We start from the raw sequence: 17,685 nt of genomic DNA, 5'->3' as shown, positions 1-17,685 counted from the left end.
CCACCCAGGTGCCCCCAAAGTTTTCCTTTGTATAAGGACACTGGTCATATTGGAGTAGGGCCCACCCTACTCCAGTATGACTTCATAGTAATTTAACTAATTACATCTGCAACAACCCTATTCCCAAATCAGATTACATTCTGAGGTTCTGGGGTTAGGACTTCAACATATAAATTTTAGGTAGAAACAATTCAACGAATAACATGAGGTTAGAGAGGCAGGCCAGATGAAGAGTACAGAAGGCCTGAGAGGCCAGGGTAAGGGGGTTGGATTTGTCCTCTATGTAATGGGAAGTCACCAAAGGTTTTCAAACCAGGCAAGTGGCATGATAAAATTTATGTTTTAAAAGGATCGTTCTTGCTGCTATGTTAGATTATGAGAGAATACAGCCTCCTGTGCCTGCATGAGTCATATGGCCCTCCTGCTAGGGATGGGAATTCTCATAACAACCACTTACTGGACTTGAGGCTTTAGTTTTCATTATTTATCATTAGTTCACAGGAAAAACAAATTTAGCTTCCAATTGAGGAGATGAACACATTTGTATAACTACAAATAAAAATATTGTGTTCTTTTCCTGGATGTGTACAATTAAAAAAATTATAAAAGCTTGGTAAAAGCCTCAAATAATACCAACAGAGGTAAATTAGCAAATACAGGCTCTGAGACACTGTTCCTCCAGCCCTATCCATTCCCGTGCCTCACTCTTCTACACATCCACATTTTATTTTTTAATGTTCATTTATTTTTGAGAGAGAGACAGAGTATGAGCGGGGGAGGGGCAGAGAGAGAGAGAGAGGGAGGGAGACACAGAATCTGAAACAGGTTCCAGGCTCTGAGGTGTCAGCACAGAGCCCAACATGGGGCTCGAACTTGGGAACTGCAAGACCATGACCTAGGCCGAAGTTGGACGCTCAACCAACTGAGCCACCCAGGCACCCCTACACATCCACATTTTAAAAGAAACCTTTGGAGATCCCCTTCCTAGAATTGTCTCTGATAATCTCTACACAGTTTCTACACAGATTCTTACCACAGTAAATTTTTAACACTAGGCCAACTGCCCAACCAGATGGGCTTCTATTACCTCCTTCCCATAAACTGATCCGGAAATGGTCAGGATGAACAGCACTAAGCCACAAGATTAGTCGTAGAAAGCTCATTGGACTCGAGATCAAAAGCAATGAGAGACAGTTTCTGTTACGGCACTTCCTGCCTCTGAGATACTGAACAAATCACAACCAAGTCTTGGTCTTAGTTTCCTCATATTTTGCCTGTCTCATGGGGTTGTTGTGAAGTTCAAGGGTATTTGTGTAATAAATCATTTCTAGCATATGGCTGCTAGTGTAGACAACCTTCCTCTCCACTCTCCACATACACACAGCCATGCTGTTGGTATTTATCCACATACAATGGAGTTTTTGTTTTGTGACTGGAACTAGAAACAGGAGTTATGCTGGAGGACAGGCAAAGAGGAAAGAGGTAAAATTGGCTTTGTCAGGCTGGGTGGTACCTAGGATGAGGAATAGTTCTCCAGGTAGCTTTGCCAGCTTCAGATGTGGCCAAGTGGGCATTAGAGCCAGAAAGAATGAAATGGGTGCATCCTTCTTGAGAACCATAGCTGACAGATTGGTTTGAGTGTACCTGGGATGTCCTGATTTGGTGTTATATTCCAGTCTCAGAGGCAGAAATGATCAGGAAATATTTTGGTGGGAGAGGAGATGCCAAAATTCTGCTAATATTCAGGAGAGGCTGCCAAGCCCATAGATACTGGACTTGGAAAAAAATATTCTGTCACTGGAATAGACTACTGGTTTCTGCCATTCTAAATTGACTGTGATTTAGATTGTCATCTAGGGAATGGGCCTGTGTTTTCCTTTCATTGAATCCTTAATACCTCGTGGTGCCCAATAAACATTGGTTATGAATTGACTATTCTCCCATCAATGTACTAACCAGGCCCAACCCTGCTTAGCTTCCAAGATCAGATGGGATGGGGTGTGTTCAGGGTGGTATAGCCATAGATAAATTGACTATTCTCATACATTATCTTTTAGCCCTCACGTGCAAGTGAATAGTGATGATGTTTGTATAGCCAACTTGTAAAGCCCAGTTTTCTTTTTTTTAGAGATTTTTTTAATGTTTATTTTTGAGAGAGAGGGTTGGGGGAGGAGGGAGGGACAGAAAGAGAGGGAGACAGAGGATCCGAAGCAGGCTCCAGGCTCCGAGCTGTCAGCACAGAGCCTGACGCAGAGCTTGAACTTGCAAACTTTGAGATCATGACCTGAGCCGAAGTTGGAGGCTTAACCGACTGAGCCACCCAGGCACCCTATAAAGCTCAGTTTTCATTCCTAGTTTCAATTCATCTCAACAATCCAATAAGGCAGTTTTTATCGTCATTCCTACTTTACAGATGTGATTCCTGAGGTTAAGAGAGGTCAAACCATGAGCCAAATGAGTAGCATAGCCTGAAATAAACATGCCCTCCATCACTTGCAAAGGGTTGTATGAGATGGTGATCATTAGGTAGTAACTTCTAAAATAACTGCTGTGGGTAGGTAAATGTGGTGACCCTGGAAGGTGGTGTAATTTTGGAAAGAGACACATCTTCAAGCAAGAAACAGGAACTAAAGAAGGCAAGCTTTACACAAACAGCCATCCCATTAGTGCTGTGTTGTTGGAGGTCCTGCTCTGGGCTGGGCCCTGTATCTAGTACTTGGGACAAAAGAGTTCACAGGTAGGATAATGAGTTCTCCCAGGTGGTGCTAAGATGGCTCCCACCATGTAGGAGGCTGATAAGGCTCAGGGTTGGGAGGTGAAACCTGTAACATTCCCGTATGGTTTTCCAAGTACAAGTCCAAGATTTAGCACCAAACCTCTGGGAATCTGTATTTTAATACCTATTTCAGATCATTCTGATGCATAGTCAGGATATGCCCAATGAGCTTGTTGCATGTCACATTTTATTTTCCCTGAGCTTTTAGATTAAAAATTCTACCTCCATCTCAGCTGTGCTATAGAGGCACACTTAGGCCAGGATATTTAAAGAGAAGTGATCTCCCATGCACCCCTAGGCCAGTGAAATAACCAGAAAAATTGCCTAAACGGTGAGGAGAATCTTATGGAGCTCACAGCCATATTGTGAGATCCAGAAGCCCATTTTCTTCTTTTTTTTTTTCATTTAAAATGTTTATTTATTTTTGAGACAGAGAGAGAGAGAGAGAGAGAGAGAGAGAGAGAGAGAGAGAGAGTATCAGCAGGGGAGGGGCAGAGAGAGAGGGAGACACAGAATCTGAAGCAGGCTCCAGGCTCTGAGCTGTCAGCACAAGGCTCAACGTGGGGATTGAATGGACGAATCGAGAGATCATGACCTGAACTAAAGTCAGACACTCAACTGACTGCACCACCCAGGTGCCCCCAGAAGTCCATTTTCAAGAGGAGATTCTTCCTTCAGAGTCAATCTTAGAGATCCCGAGTTTTGTTTGATTGAGAGAGGCAGCAGTTCCCTTACAATAAGCCTTGAGTCTAGGTCCTCTGGTTGCAAATCCTATACTTTTCCCTTTCTTTCTTTTCTCTTTCTTTTCTTTCTTTCTTTCTTTCTTTCTTTCTTTCTTTCTTTCTTTCTCTATTATCTATCTATCTACCATCTTCCATTTTATCTTCAGCCTCCTGAATCAAGACACTCGCAGTGGGTAATGTATAGACAGGGAACTTTTTCCTAGGCTTAAGGAGGCCTAAGGGGAGTCAAAAGCCAAAAATATCTTCTGCCACCCTGAATGTTGCTCTCTGCCCAGAGACCTGCTATTCTTTTTTGAGAACAAGACTTTATCACTTGTGGTTGTTCGAACACCTCTCTTACCTCACATCCCAGTAGCAGTTGAAATTGCTTATTATGAAGGAGGGAAGAGAGGCTAGGAGATGGGCCTTGGGAGCTCAAAGGAAGGGCAGGGCCTGAGATCCTAGAGAAGGAGCTTGGGAGTACTGGAACTAGAGTCCAAAGGCCAAGAGCTGGAGATCCCTGAGGAAGAGAATAATAGTTACCTACTTCTACTACACTTCTTCCTTTGCATGGTGTTATGAACTGAATATTTGTGTCCCTCCAAAATTCATATATTAAAAACCTAATTCCCACTGTGATGGCATTTGGACATGGGGAGGTGATGAGGTCAGGAGGGTGAAGCCCTCATGGATGGGATTAGTGCCCTTATAAAAGGGACTCCAGAGACTTCTCTAGCTCTTTCTGCCATGTGAGGATATAATGAGCTGTTACTAGTGTCTGACCCAGGAGAGGGGGTCTCACCAAGACCGACCATGGTGGCATCCTGATCTTGGACTTCTAGCCTCCAGAACAATGGGAAATAAATTCCTGTTGTTTGTAAGCCACCCACTCTATGATAATTTGTCATAGCGGCCCAAACTAAGATATGTACAATAGCTCCAATTTACACCTGTTTTCCTAGGTAACTATTAACACCACCATGTCAAAAGTATCCTAATCATACACTATCTAGCCATCCTAATGAGGGAAGGACTGGAGTCCTTTTCTCATTTTTTTCAGGACACTGCTCTGAAAAAGAAATGACAGCATTCAGATAAGCTCCTTAAAAGTAAGGAATGCCATGATTGATTTAATAATGAGAAAAGCATAAGCTTTATCACACACAGTAAAGAGAGAATGTCTGATAAATACCTTATGATTGAATTTTGTATTCCCACCATCTAACTGTAAGTATGAATTAATGCTTCTTGCCTCACCTACCCTCAGACACTGTTCTCTTTTGACCAAACCATAGCTACATTGGTATTTTAATGATTGCACTGACATCTGGTGGTCATTTCCAGGTGTTTCTCTGCACAGCTCCTGTACCAGATGATGTATTGATCTGTACCTCAAACTCCACCAGAGCCACTTTTATCTGAGCCCTACAGTGACCAGACATGACACTCTAATTCACGGTAAGTTGTTGATTGCTGGGAACTTCTAGATGTGTTGTTTTTTGTTTTTGTTTTTGTTTTTTTACCCAAAGTATTGAGATTAGAGGCAAGAATAGTGATAGTGTGGAAGGGGTCTAGGAAAATGATAAATAACATCAGAAACTCAAATTTCTTTGTGGAATTTCAGGCTTACAAGGGAGTTATCTTTATATAGAGGTATCCTTCCTGAAATGATACCAAGTAGGCCAAAGGCATTAAAGTTCTTAGTAGCAACAAGTCAACACCAGTGCGGGTGTGACCGAATATCAACGCGACAAACCTTAAAAACTGGGACATGTGGTAAGCTGCCTTATTAGCGATCTGGCTAACAGAAAGAGGCAGGGGATGGGGGCGCAATCAGATGCAGGAAAAGAGAGAAAGTAGGAAAGCCATACTTCAAAGTATAGCTTTCCTTTGTTTTCTGTGTTCCACAAAAGTGTGAAAAGGAAATGTTTGCGTATTCAACCACCTCCCCACAAAGCCTCCCTCCTTGGTCACCTCAGAGGGTTTCCCACAGAAAACAATTTAATCTCCACATACCATAAAGAGGGTACTGCCAACCTTACTTTTCATTGGAGGAACATTCCAATCACCCATCCTACTCCTTCTAAGGAGTGACTGTAGGCAAGAGGCCTGTAAAAGCCCACCATCTTACATCACTAAAAGCTCAAAAAGACAGAAAAAGAATACTGCTCCCTGTTAATTCTCATGTCATCAGGAAAGTATCACCAACATATGAGACAGGAACATTTAAGTAGCTATAACAAATGAGGTATCTGGGATCTCTCAGAAAATGCCAAGCTGCCCCTCATTTGTCTCCTTATGGTAAAAAGTCCTACTAAATCTATAAATGTAAAAACAATTAAGTATCTAATGAATCACTCAAAAAGTCTTTAAAATTTTTATTTATTTTTGAATGAGAGAGAGCGTGAGTGGGGGAGGGGCAGAGAGAGAGAAGGAGACACAGAATCCGAAAGCAGGCTCCAGGCTCTGAGCTGTTAACACAGAGCCCGATGCGGGGCTCAAATTCATGGGACATGAGATCATGACCTGAGTCGAAGTCGGACGCTTAACCAACTGAGCCACCCAGGCACTCCTTATGAATCATTTTAAGAAGTGAGCCTGCTCATAGGAGTTTGCAGGTACCTTTTATACTATCCTTCCCCGATTCCCTCCACCCTGCTCCCTGCTTCTGTGATCAGAAATCAATAGCTATAAAACTTGGAATCTTCAAAAACACACCAAACACCAGGTTGGATAAGGCTGTGCTTTATTACATGCATAATTACAAATCTGTGCTAAGTGAAAATGTATAAAGCAATGGCAACCCGGGTTTATACCACACAGAGAAAGGGCTGGACAATCCCATTAACCCTTCTGCCAATGTCCATTCCATTGCCTTTAACATGATTGTTTCCATTTCTTATGATTTGCATAGCACTTACTTGTCAAAGTACTTTCCATTCATTGTCTCAGTTTATCCTCACAACAACCCTGTGAGGTAGGTAGGGCAATTAACACTATCCCCATTTTGCAGATGGGAACACTGAGGCACAGAGCGGTTAAGATCTCGAGGCTAGTTAGTAGAAGCATAAGGAATAGAAACCAGGTCTCCTAACTCCCCAGCCTATGTCTTCCTTTTTAGACTATGTTGCTATGCATGACTAGGGAGCAAAATGAAGTGAGCAGTAAGCTACAGCTTTGGTACTGGCTGTGCCTATGAACGGGGACCAACATCTCCATAAGCTAGAATAAAGCTAAGAAAGCATGACTTAAGGGTTGGCAACACTCCAATAAAATAATTGCTCTGAACAGCTCAGCACCAAGCTTCCTAGGGAAACTTGGGCTATATTAGCTTTGGTTGATGCTAGTTTCTGTATTTGCCTAGCTACTGCCGATATCTACACATTAGCTTCAGTTGAACTTTTACCAACACTTAGGAACTAAAATGTGGAGTCAGACAGGTTTTCTTTGGCTACTGCAGTTGGAGCTGGCCCTACAAATGAGCGTATTACAGAGAATTCATATGTGGCCCATGGGCAGGAACCCAGCTTTTCTTACCTTCCTGGCCTCATCAGCTCACCCAATGGGTAATATTTTTCCCAGAGCCAGGAATGAATGAACAGAGGTAAGAGCAGGAGGCTGGCCTTGGTAAAATAGAGAAGAGTCACCATGATGACATCAATGTCACCCTTAGGTGACATGACCAGGGTGCTGTCGGTCAGGTCCAACTCCTTTCTGGCCTGTACCTGGTTAGCAGCATAGCTTCAAAAGACAGTTTAAAAGAACGAAATATTAAACATCATTGTTTTAAATCTAGAATGCAATTAATTCTTAATCATTACATAGTCCTAAAGGACCAAATATATAATAAAAATGTAAATACTTATTGAAAAGCTGAGTACTTAAAAGGCAGGGCAATGGGAGAGAAAGGAGGGAGGAAAAAGGATGAAGTGAAATGGAGAATGGAAAATGAGCACTCTTGAAAGGACCATGTATTTTGAGGTACACTCAATATGATAATGAGACTGAACATTCCCACCCTGATAAAACCATCTCAGGCCACTCCCTCATCCCCATTTTGCCAGATGGCATTTCACTCACTAAATCCTAGGCTGCCGCTGACTTTCAATAGGTTTGGATGAGTAGACGATAATGTTTAGCTCTGACTACTTCATATGTCTGCCTTGAGATGCTAAAGCCCTCAACACTCTCAACAAATACTACTGGCTTTGGCCTCTACAGTGGCACAAAGCCCTGTTTGGCCCACCAACTCAGAAGCACCTTCCATTCTCTATTCTCAGAGAGATGCTGTCCTTTCCCCAAGGTTCACATTCAAAACAGCACACTTGCAAACTGAGAAAAATGTGAATTTGTGGATGACAGGAAAAAAAGGGGGGGGGAGAAGAGAAAGAAGGAGAGGCAAAGATCATTTTTTAAAAACCATCATATGCTGTTTCTCCTTTTAAAAGGCCAAACTTTGGGCATGCAGTGAGTGCACGCAAAGGCTGAAGACCCTTTGGCTGGAAATGAGAGGTAGGAATTTATGACTGTGGGATTAGGCAGGGTGACTTGATAGGTCCCATCCAAGAAATGTGAACTCTGTACATCATATACTTTCTTTCCTGGGCAATTCGGCAAAATCGGACTGCATAGTGGAAAAAAACAATTTTGTTTCTTACATCACTTTAAAACTTTGCCCAGATCCAGATGTTTAGAAATGAGACTGCAGCCAGCAAACATTTGTGGAGTAACGTGAAGTTGCTAAACACTTGCTGTTCCAAGAACTTCTCTCCTTGGAGCACACAACTGAAATTGAGGCAGAGCAAAACTGAATGGTCGCCACAGGTCCATTACATTAATTTCACTGCAAACTGACACAACTCCCTGAGCTCTGATCTGAGAAACCCTCACATTTTTCTTTTTCATACATACATTTCAATAAGTACGTTCTAGGGAGGCTAAAATAGAGATTTAAAAAAATATTTTGCTATCAAAATTCAAGAAAATCTACCTAAAGCTTATCATTTAGGCAATGGCAGTAGACGTTGCCCTCCTTTGTGAGCAGATGTCATGGGTCAGCCTTCTCCATAAAAGCCGACTGCCTCCAGCTAAATGTTGCTTTGAGCCTGTCCCCGACATGGAAAACACAGTCTTTGAAAGACCGCTTGACTTTTTCTCTACCTGAGGCACATGATCGAGCAGTTTATAAATGCTAGGATGTATGGCTTGGGGCACAGGATGGCCTTCCTCCAACCATCTTGTAAGAACTCATATATTTTCTTACTGGGGCTTTTCCACTGCCACATCCTTCAATTCTCTCCCCAAAGGGAATTCAGGCAAACCCAGAGGTGGTTTAAAAAAAAAATCAAGGTTTTAGGACACTTAAGTTCAGACCACATATTTAGACATCAATTTTTTTCAGGACTAAATATCCTACTTCCCATCTACTTTCTAAATTTCTAATTTTTCTCAGGGTTTTCTCAAGCTCGATATTCTGTGTACCACCCTGAAAAATGTTCTCCTGCTTTCTCTGAACTGATGGGTGGCAACATGGCCAGTCATCAGTAAGTACTTTGGCAATGTAAAACACACTGGCCATTTCAAATTCTCAATATTGTCTTCGCTATCTTCATTAAAAACTCAACTTCAAAAGCTGCACCCCTTGTGATTAAAAAAAACAAAAACAAAGATACCATGGGGTAGTAAGTTCACCTTCCTGTTCATCACATCACAACACAAACCAAGATTGAGACCCAATGGAGACAGGTGATTCAAATACTTAAAACCTATAATGTAATATGCCATGATTTCTGTGCATGACATACTCTACTGCATGATGAGTTTTTAAAAATAGATTTGCTCCCCCCACACCTGAACGAGTTCATAACATCATGGTTCAGAGTTACTTCACAGCCTTAGACCACACTAAATCCCCATTACTTTCTCTTTCTCATGTTCAAATGAAATTGGAGACTTGGCTAGAGAAATTTACACTATGCTCGGCTTTTCCTGAAAAGGGGTTCAGTTTCAGCCTCTGGTGCCAAAACAACTGAACTGCTTTGCTGTTCATTCAGCGAATTGATCGTTTGTTCTGCCTACTGGCAAAATCCAAAGTGTCATCAGTGTCAGATTATCCACAAGAGGCTATCAGTTCTTTGGACTATACCACCTCCACTCGACAGTTGGCCTGAACCAGAAGGAAGCTGGGGCCAGAAAAGAGGAGTGTCTGAACAAACATCCAAATAGAAACGACCTTGAAAGTGGCCATTAGTTTGCATTTTCAGTCCCTTGCTTCTTTCCCTCCAACGGTATAACCATGCATTACCTGTTTTGGCTTCTTTAATTATTTACATTGAAGACCTGACTATACAAAATATACCAGTTAGACTTTTAATGAACCTGTAGACTCCCACTCTTTTAATGGCTGGATGTCTATGGCATATTTTCCCTTGGAAAATCCTAACTCTCTTGAAGCACTTATTGGCATTCTTTTATAGCTCCTTCCCTTGTGTCGGGCAATTTTCTTTTCTTAATGCCAAAACAGACTAGTTTCAACTCAAATTAATTTGCCAATCACAGATTATCTAGCCTTTTGCCATTGAGGTATGTGGCCATTTGAGGTGACTGACAGACCTCCCTGTATCAGCTTTGTTTGTTGGTTAAGTATGTCCAACTGCTGAATTGGCAATAGCAGAAAGAACATTTTCCTTTGCCTTAAGACAAGAAACTCTAGAGTGTTAAGGTGCTGAGCTAGCAGTCTAGCGGAGAACTGTAGCCACAATTAGCCAACCTTTGAGCCAAACCATAGGATTGGACATATAATGAATACCATACACTATAGCTACTTCTAGCATATGTGTCACAAGGATTCCTGAGAAGCTGAGGTTAATAGATGAGATTTATCAGGAGTGAGGTATCAAAAGGCTATTATTCTCTGGAGGGCCAATCGGTGCTTAGCATCTAGAAAGTATACCTTGGCACAGTGTTATCTGATTTCTCGAAATATTCTCTGAAGTAGCACCTTAACACTGGCTCATCTGTCTAAAATCAAAAACAGAGCCTAGAAGAAACACAAAGGCAAACTTAGACACCCTCCATATCGCTGCTGCCCTATGAAATGAGACCAAACTTTTCATTGCCATCAAATACCAGAAATACTAACACTTCCTGTTTTGCAAACTTTAGCTGGACGGCTAATAAGAAAAGATAGGCAGTGAACCAGAAATACACAGATAAGAATGACTTCTACGCAATACACAGGGGTGGTCTGGCATATAGCCTCATCTCATTTGAGGAAATCAGTGGCATGGAAGGGACAAAAGATGTAAAGTGACTGAGTCATGACTATAATAGAATATAACCTAGGGAGTTTTTTCTCTTTCATTAAAATGTTAGAGTGATATACCTTAAAAAAAGAAACTCTGGTGACTGCCTTGATATTTGAAAGATAAAAATCAATAAAAGCCTTGGCTGTCCAGTTCTGGGCAATAAAAGAATTTCAGATGTTGGAAAGATAAGAACTAGGGGAAGAAAGAAAGAAAAGAAAAGAAAAGAAAAGAAAAGAAAAGAAAAGAAAAGAAAAGAAAAGAAGGAAGGAAGGAAGGAAGGAAGGAAGGAAGGAAGAAAGAAAGAAAGAAAGAAAGAAGAAAGAAGAAAGAAAGAAAGAAAGAAGAAAGAAAAGAAAAGGAAGAAAAGAAATTCTAGATTCAGGGCTCAGCAACTTTTAAAATGAGGAACCCTGAGGTGTTGGGGGAAGGGGAAGGGGGCGGGGGAGGATATCCCTAGTGACTGATGGTTCTAGGCTGGAATGGTGGTGCAAGGGGTGGGGGTGGGGGGTAACAGACTTGTCAAACAGGAAAGGCTGAACTTGCAGCCCTGGCAGTTAAGTCTTGCTGCTGTGGGCATCTGCACAGGAAGGGAGGGAGGCACAGTGGCAGCAACTGGGCTACAGAGCAAAGCCAATGGCTGTGTGTTCCCTCTGGTCCATGTGCCCTAAGATTGCTGAGCCCTGGTTTACAATTTAACTAGCCCTGGAAGTTATTTTTTGAAATCGGAATGATTAACCAGGCATGGCGCTCAATCCCAAAGACAGGACTCAGGAATGAGGAGAGGGAGGGGAAAAGAATGGAGGAAAACAAGGGGTACCAGCTGCACATGGGGACAACAACAGAAAATGAAACCGGTATCGGAATGATGGTGGTAGCTCTGTGATTCCACCGGGCGTCCCTACAGTGTGATGTTTTTCTACTGCAGTAAAGGTGGTAGAAAATTGAGACAGGCACCTTTTCAATTGGATACAAGCACCTTTGGTGTCACCAGGCCTTGTTCACACCCCTGGGTCTTAGGATGGTTCTGTATTTTATTTAGAATTCTAAGGAACCCCAAGGGAGTCACAGCTGCCTATCCTATTCCAATGCCTCAAATGGATTTGAAAGTACCCCAAGCCTTAATTCATGTTCACAGGGACAACAACTGGCCTGTTATATGTACTTAACACTGGAAGGAAGCATGAGTGCCCAGTTATTTTAGTACTGGTGGTCTTTACGAAGGAATGCATGAGAATGCAGATACAGCTCAGGATCTTCCCTGGTTTATCAGTATGCAGTCCAGATTTGGTTCCCTTTACTATTCTTACATATTCCAGAAGCCTAAAGCACCATCACTCATGGAGGTGGCATCTGGGTAAGAGAATTAGTTGGGACCTCACAAAAAAACGTGAAATTCCTAGTCATTGACTTGGCTTAGAACTTTACTAATCATTCATTTCAAGGAAGCTGGAGAAATCATTCCTTGTTACTAACGAATTCATGGCAAAGTCCTTGTCTACTGGACTAACAAATACCATCTGGAAAATCACCCTTTTGGCAGACAAGGAGAAAGTTCCATAACTTATCTTTGTGCACTTCAAAAGAGTACCAGGAACAAGCAAGCTATAAAAGTCAACCTCTCTAAATTTGTTTAGAGGAGGTTAACCAAAGCAGCATTGTCTTATAATCAGATATTAACATACACATACACACACACAAACTAATAATGCTAAATATTGTAACAGGAACAAGAAAACATTTGAACTGAATTTTCACAGTCTGGAAAACAGCATTACTATTTTCCTTCTGGCTTTCTTTTCTGTGTTCGGAAAAGCAAAGCCCCTTAGTTTACACTTCATCTTCCACCAATGACAGAGTCCAAAAAAGTGACTTGGTCATGAGCTTTCTGCAGGCTATAGGTCAGGACGGTTGGAATTTTTCTTGCATAGTTTTCAGTGATTGCATATTGGCTAACAATTATGTTTTAAATTAAAAAAAAATTTTAAAGAATTAAACCCTAGCAATCTTGTTTATTCTCTCATGAACTCTTCCTAATGCGATATCACAGAAGCCTAACTGTATTTTCTCCTAAAGAGATTAAATTCCAGAGATTATGTAGTGCAACTGGTTAACTTATAGGAAAGAGACAACACACTAATATAACTTCACCATCCAAATATGGGAAATGTGTTTTGGGTACCCAGTTAATAAAATACATCCATGGTCTGCAATGTCCTTCCTGTTTTATATCCAGCACAACCCTGTGATTCTAGTTGAAGAGAATAGAGTCAGGATCTTGGTTCGCCATCTGTGCTATATGCTTTAGCACATCCTTTTTGGTAATGATTCCAAGCAATCGCCTAAAAGAAAACAAGGCAACAAAACAAAAACAAATCGGTAGTTAACATTCTCAATGGTGATGCTTTTCCTCCTCAGGCCTTTTCAACTTTGTCTTCAAACACTAACTGCACCTTACAGTGTTATGTGTGCCCAGCAAATGGGACGGCACATGGGTCCCTAAACAGGCTGCAGGCATTTCTGCTTCACGTCTCACATCTTGCTATTTCCTCTGCTTTAAATATTCTCTACGTATCTGAACCTTATTTCCTGCCACTCAGTTCAAATGCTGCTCTTCCAGAACACCCTCTCTGATCCTACAGGCCAGCAATGACCGTGACCCCCTTGCAGCAACGGCATGATCTACACACTTGTCTTGTTTGCTGTTGTGGAATGCATGCTCCTGTGTTCTTAGGTTCCCTGTGACACTGTGCACTCCTTGAGGGCAGAGAAGGGCCTTATTCACTTTTGTGTCTCCATGGAGTCTAGTGGAATACCTTCTTGCATGAAGTAGGGGATTCAGTAAATGTCGAATGAATCAGTTAGGGAAAGTCCCCTTGCTGATTTCAATCCTGCAAGACATCTGTTACAACATTTAGAAATTTTAGAGAGTGAAATTCTCATATAATTGCTGGATTGGCATACCATGTTTAGAAAAAAATCCACCCTTCTCCTCAACCTCCCTTCTTTTCCAATAAAAATAGCAGGGTTTCCTTACTGCATAAGAAATATCCCTGAAAGAAAGAGCCTTGGCCTTGGGAGTCAGAAGACTTGTGTTTAAAGCCTCTCCCTACTATATATTGATTGTGGGCTCTTGTGTAAATCTTTAAACCTCACTGAAACTTGGCTTTATCATCCTCCAATGATAACAACACAGGTATCATAAGGACCAAATACTATACGAATAATACCTAATATCATTATAATTTTGGTGCTGTCTCTTCACAAGAACACAGCCGTTTCCTTTGTGGGGGAGGGGCCGTGTTATTTATAATGTGCAGCCAGCAGTTCACATTTCCCAATCACACTTTCTTCCCCAAACTCCTTTTCCATTAATCATGATGATAAAAGAAACACATCTGTCTTCATCTCAGAGCTTCAAAAGGCCCTATACATGCTACTAATGTTCAGATGAATTGGGTTCTTCTTTATCTCTCTACACTCTTTCCTCCCACGATCCAATTTGCCTTCACCAAAGAGCTCTCACCCATTGTGCGTAACCAGGCACTGCCGCAGTCCCAGCTTGCGGAAGATATCCACTACAATCTCCATGGGTGTAAGGTCAGTCACAGTGAAGGGGCTGAGATCCAGGATGTTCCGAAGCTTTAGGGTGGGTGGTGTGTATGGTGGCATCGGAGGAGAATGCTCAGTGAAATAAATGATGGAAGTGCTCACAACTCCATCCTGTTTTTTGCGAGCATTTTCTATTTGAGAAGTAGAAAAAAAAAGTTGAAAATAGAAGTGCCAGTTCTATCATTCTGGCCCCTCATTGGTCCTGTCCTCCCTGTGTCGTCCCCCATTTTGCACATATTTATTTTATTTCCATAGTGGATTCCATCATCCCCTTTCTGAAATCCTTACCGATTGAAATGATGAGATCTCTTCGGAGAACGAAACCCACAAGTCTTTGGGATTCCCGGGACACCACCACTGGGAAGCCACTATAAGTGGTTTCACTGATGATAGTCTCTACATCTTCCACGGTCATGCTGTCCTGAGTAAGGACAGTCAATAAAGGATCATTTCTACGGGGTTTCATCACATCCATTGCCAGGGTCTTATGAGCAAACTCTTCTTTGGCTTCAAGAAAGGGGTAACCATTGAGACGAATGTGGGCATCATAGATGCCCTCCCGCCCCAGAGCATCTGCCACCCACTTGCTTGTCATGGCTGCAGCCATCAGAGGCACAATGTACTCCAAGCCACCAGTTAGTTCAAACATTATGACAACGAGAGAAACAGTCATCCGAGTCACCCCACCTACAAGGAAACAGATACAGGCTACTAAAAACAGAAGTCCAGGTTCATTACAATTAAGGGCCTGTGACAGGAGCCCATCCAGGCAAAGCCCATGTACCAGAAGCATTGCTAAAAGGAGGTCTCACCTATAACTGCACAGACCCCAGCGGCTGGGTTAAAGTAAGTCTATAATGGATGTGAGTCAGATTTCTCAAAATAATATCTATAAAAGCACCAGATGCCATCTGGATTTTTCTTCTTTTGTTTCTTATTTGTGTGCTGCTTTCTCCCCCCTAATTAGAAAAGTAATTGCAAAAGATATCCACAATTGGTATAACACTGCTAGGACTATAGGTTCTCTGGAATGTACAGGCCATTGTGGGAAATTCAAACATTGTTTTTAAGTATATAAAAGAAAGTCATTATCCATAAGCTCACTGCCTAGAAATAAGCAGAGTGAAAATTTGGAACAACTTTTTCAAGTTTTTCGCTATGCAAAAATATGTATTTGTAGGTAGGTGAGCTCATATTATATGTTTAATTCCCCACCATGCTCCCCTCCCCCCACTTTATGTCAGGAACATTTCATATATTATTACAAATTCATTTAACATTGGATTTAAAGATGTTAAATATTAGCATCACATTCAATGGCTATATAGTATAACATTATATGGATTCACCATAATGTATTTAACCAGTCCCTTACTGTACATATTTAAATTGATTCCAATTTCTTGCTATCATAAATAATACTGTGATGAACATTCTTGGGCAGATATCCTTATCTGAGTTTCTGATAATTTCCTTAGTAGGATGAAATTTGAGAGTAAAATTACTCTCAAAAGGGAGGAATATAGCTATAGGATAAAGAATGCTTTCTTAAAGCACTTGAAAAATGGCAAACCCAACAGGAAATGGATGCTCATTAAAAAAAAAAAACAAAAAAAACCTTCAGGGGCACCTGGGTGGCTCAGTAGGTTGAACATCTGACTTTTGATTTCCACTCAGGTCATGATCTCATGACCTCTGGAGCCCTGCGTCAGGTTCTGTGCTGAGCGTGGAGCCTGCTTAAGACTGACTCACTCTCTCACTCTCTCTCTCTCTCTCTCTCTCTCTCTCCTTCTTCCCCTCCTCTGCTCATGTGTGCTTGCTTGCACTCTCAAACTCTGCAGTCGACTGTGTTTAATATCACACATCTTTATTCTGTCACCTGTGTGGCAACTTCTTTGAAATCAATGCAAACACTACCCACCTAAGCAGGCTGCAGCCCCAACCATCGCATAAAGTCCAGGGGTGATACAATCTGCTCCTTGACTACACCAGCTATTAAAGATGGCCCAGTCATGGTGGTAATAAGCCAGCTGCTCCATTCCTACTCCTAAAAGTCGGCCTGCTATAGCACCAACAGCCATGCTGGGGATAAACAGGCCAGATGGGATCTGCAAAGAGAAAGCAACAGATGGTTAGTGAGAAATGATGCGCTTGCCTGGCATGTGGTAAGGGCTAGAGGACTGACCCTCTGTGAAGCAAACAGGCCAATGACAATTTAACTATGCACTATGCTAGCAAGTGGCCATAAATATTTGTGTAATGCTACAGGGGCTAGAGGTTCTCTGGGACGCGCAGGCAAGTACGACTGCAAAGAAGCTTACCCTGATTCGGGGTCCATCAGGCAAGAGCCTGAACTCTCCAGACCAACACAGAACTGGAGGCAGAAATTAAGCCTTTCCCAAAGAAAAAGGAAAATAGATGGAGTTTCTCATGTATGCAGACATTTTCCCCCAATGCTGAATTCTTATAAACAACAATTACCCTCTATCGACTATCTTCCATGCTCTATGCTGGATACTCCACTAACAAGATTTCCTCAGTTCTTTATAACCACCCCAGGAATAGGCGTTATTATTCCCAAATCACACAGAACTTAAGATTCAGAGAGGTTAAGTAACTCACCCAAGCTCAAGATACAGTAAATACTGGTGCTGGGGTTTAAATGCAATGCTTAAAACCACTCTCATATATTGAATCTTAACCCATTGCTCACATGAAAAGGATGGTACATGAGGTTTCATTTTATTTTGTAACAGTATAAAGACGAAATGATTACATTTTAAAAATGAGGTAGTAACTATGGATTGCATGACTATCCAAAAAACAAAACAAAACAAAACAAAACCAACAATGACAAAAAAAACCCTCTCATCTGTCTCCTGCTCTATTTCTTGACTCCTAGGATACTACAGTGAAATCTCAATTTACTGTGTTAGGGGAAGGAAGTTATGACAAGGGCAAAATCATTGAAATAGCAGATTATTTTTAAATAACTTGTGTTCAATTTTGGGATGCATTTGAATCTGGGTGGGTTTGATGGTCTGACCGTTCACTTTATTTTTTTTTTTATTTTTTATTTTTTTTAATTTTTTTTTTCAACGTTTATTTATTTTTGGGACAGAGAGAGACAGAGCATGAACAGGCGAGGGGCAGAGAGAGAGGGAGACACAGAATCGGAAACAGGCTCCAGGCTCTGAGCCATCAGCCCAGAGCCCGACGCGGGGCTCGAACTCACGGACCGCGAGATCGTGACCTGGCTGAAGTCGGACGC

At 41.7% G+C, this 17,685-nt stretch overlaps 1 protein-coding gene across 1 annotated transcript in view; it reads right to left on the bottom strand.

The window, feature by feature from the left end:
• Positions 1–11,125: 11,125 nt before the first annotated feature.
• CLCN5 (chloride voltage-gated channel 5) overlaps positions 11,126–17,685 on the bottom strand; it is a 144,410-nt gene continuing 137,850 nt past the window's right edge. The window contains exons 11-14 of the mRNA XM_030305792.1: positions 16,336–16,522; positions 14,703–15,101; positions 14,329–14,545; positions 11,126–13,144 (exon numbers count right to left, since the gene is read on the bottom strand). Coding sequence (XP_030161652.1) covers positions 13,054–13,144; positions 14,329–14,545; positions 14,703–15,101; positions 16,336–16,522 — 894 coding nt within the window. The 3' untranslated portion in view covers positions 11,126–13,053. The remainder of the gene's footprint in view (positions 13,145–14,328; positions 14,546–14,702; positions 15,102–16,335; positions 16,523–17,685) is intronic.

The sequence above is a fragment of the Lynx canadensis genome, chromosome X (assembly GCF_007474595.2).
Source record: "Lynx canadensis isolate LIC74 chromosome X, mLynCan4.pri.v2, whole genome shotgun sequence".
Classification (NCBI taxonomy): domain Eukaryota; kingdom Metazoa; phylum Chordata; class Mammalia; order Carnivora; family Felidae; genus Lynx; species Lynx canadensis.
The sequence above is the reverse complement of the archived record's forward strand: the minus strand, read 5'-3'. Positions and strand labels throughout refer to the sequence as shown.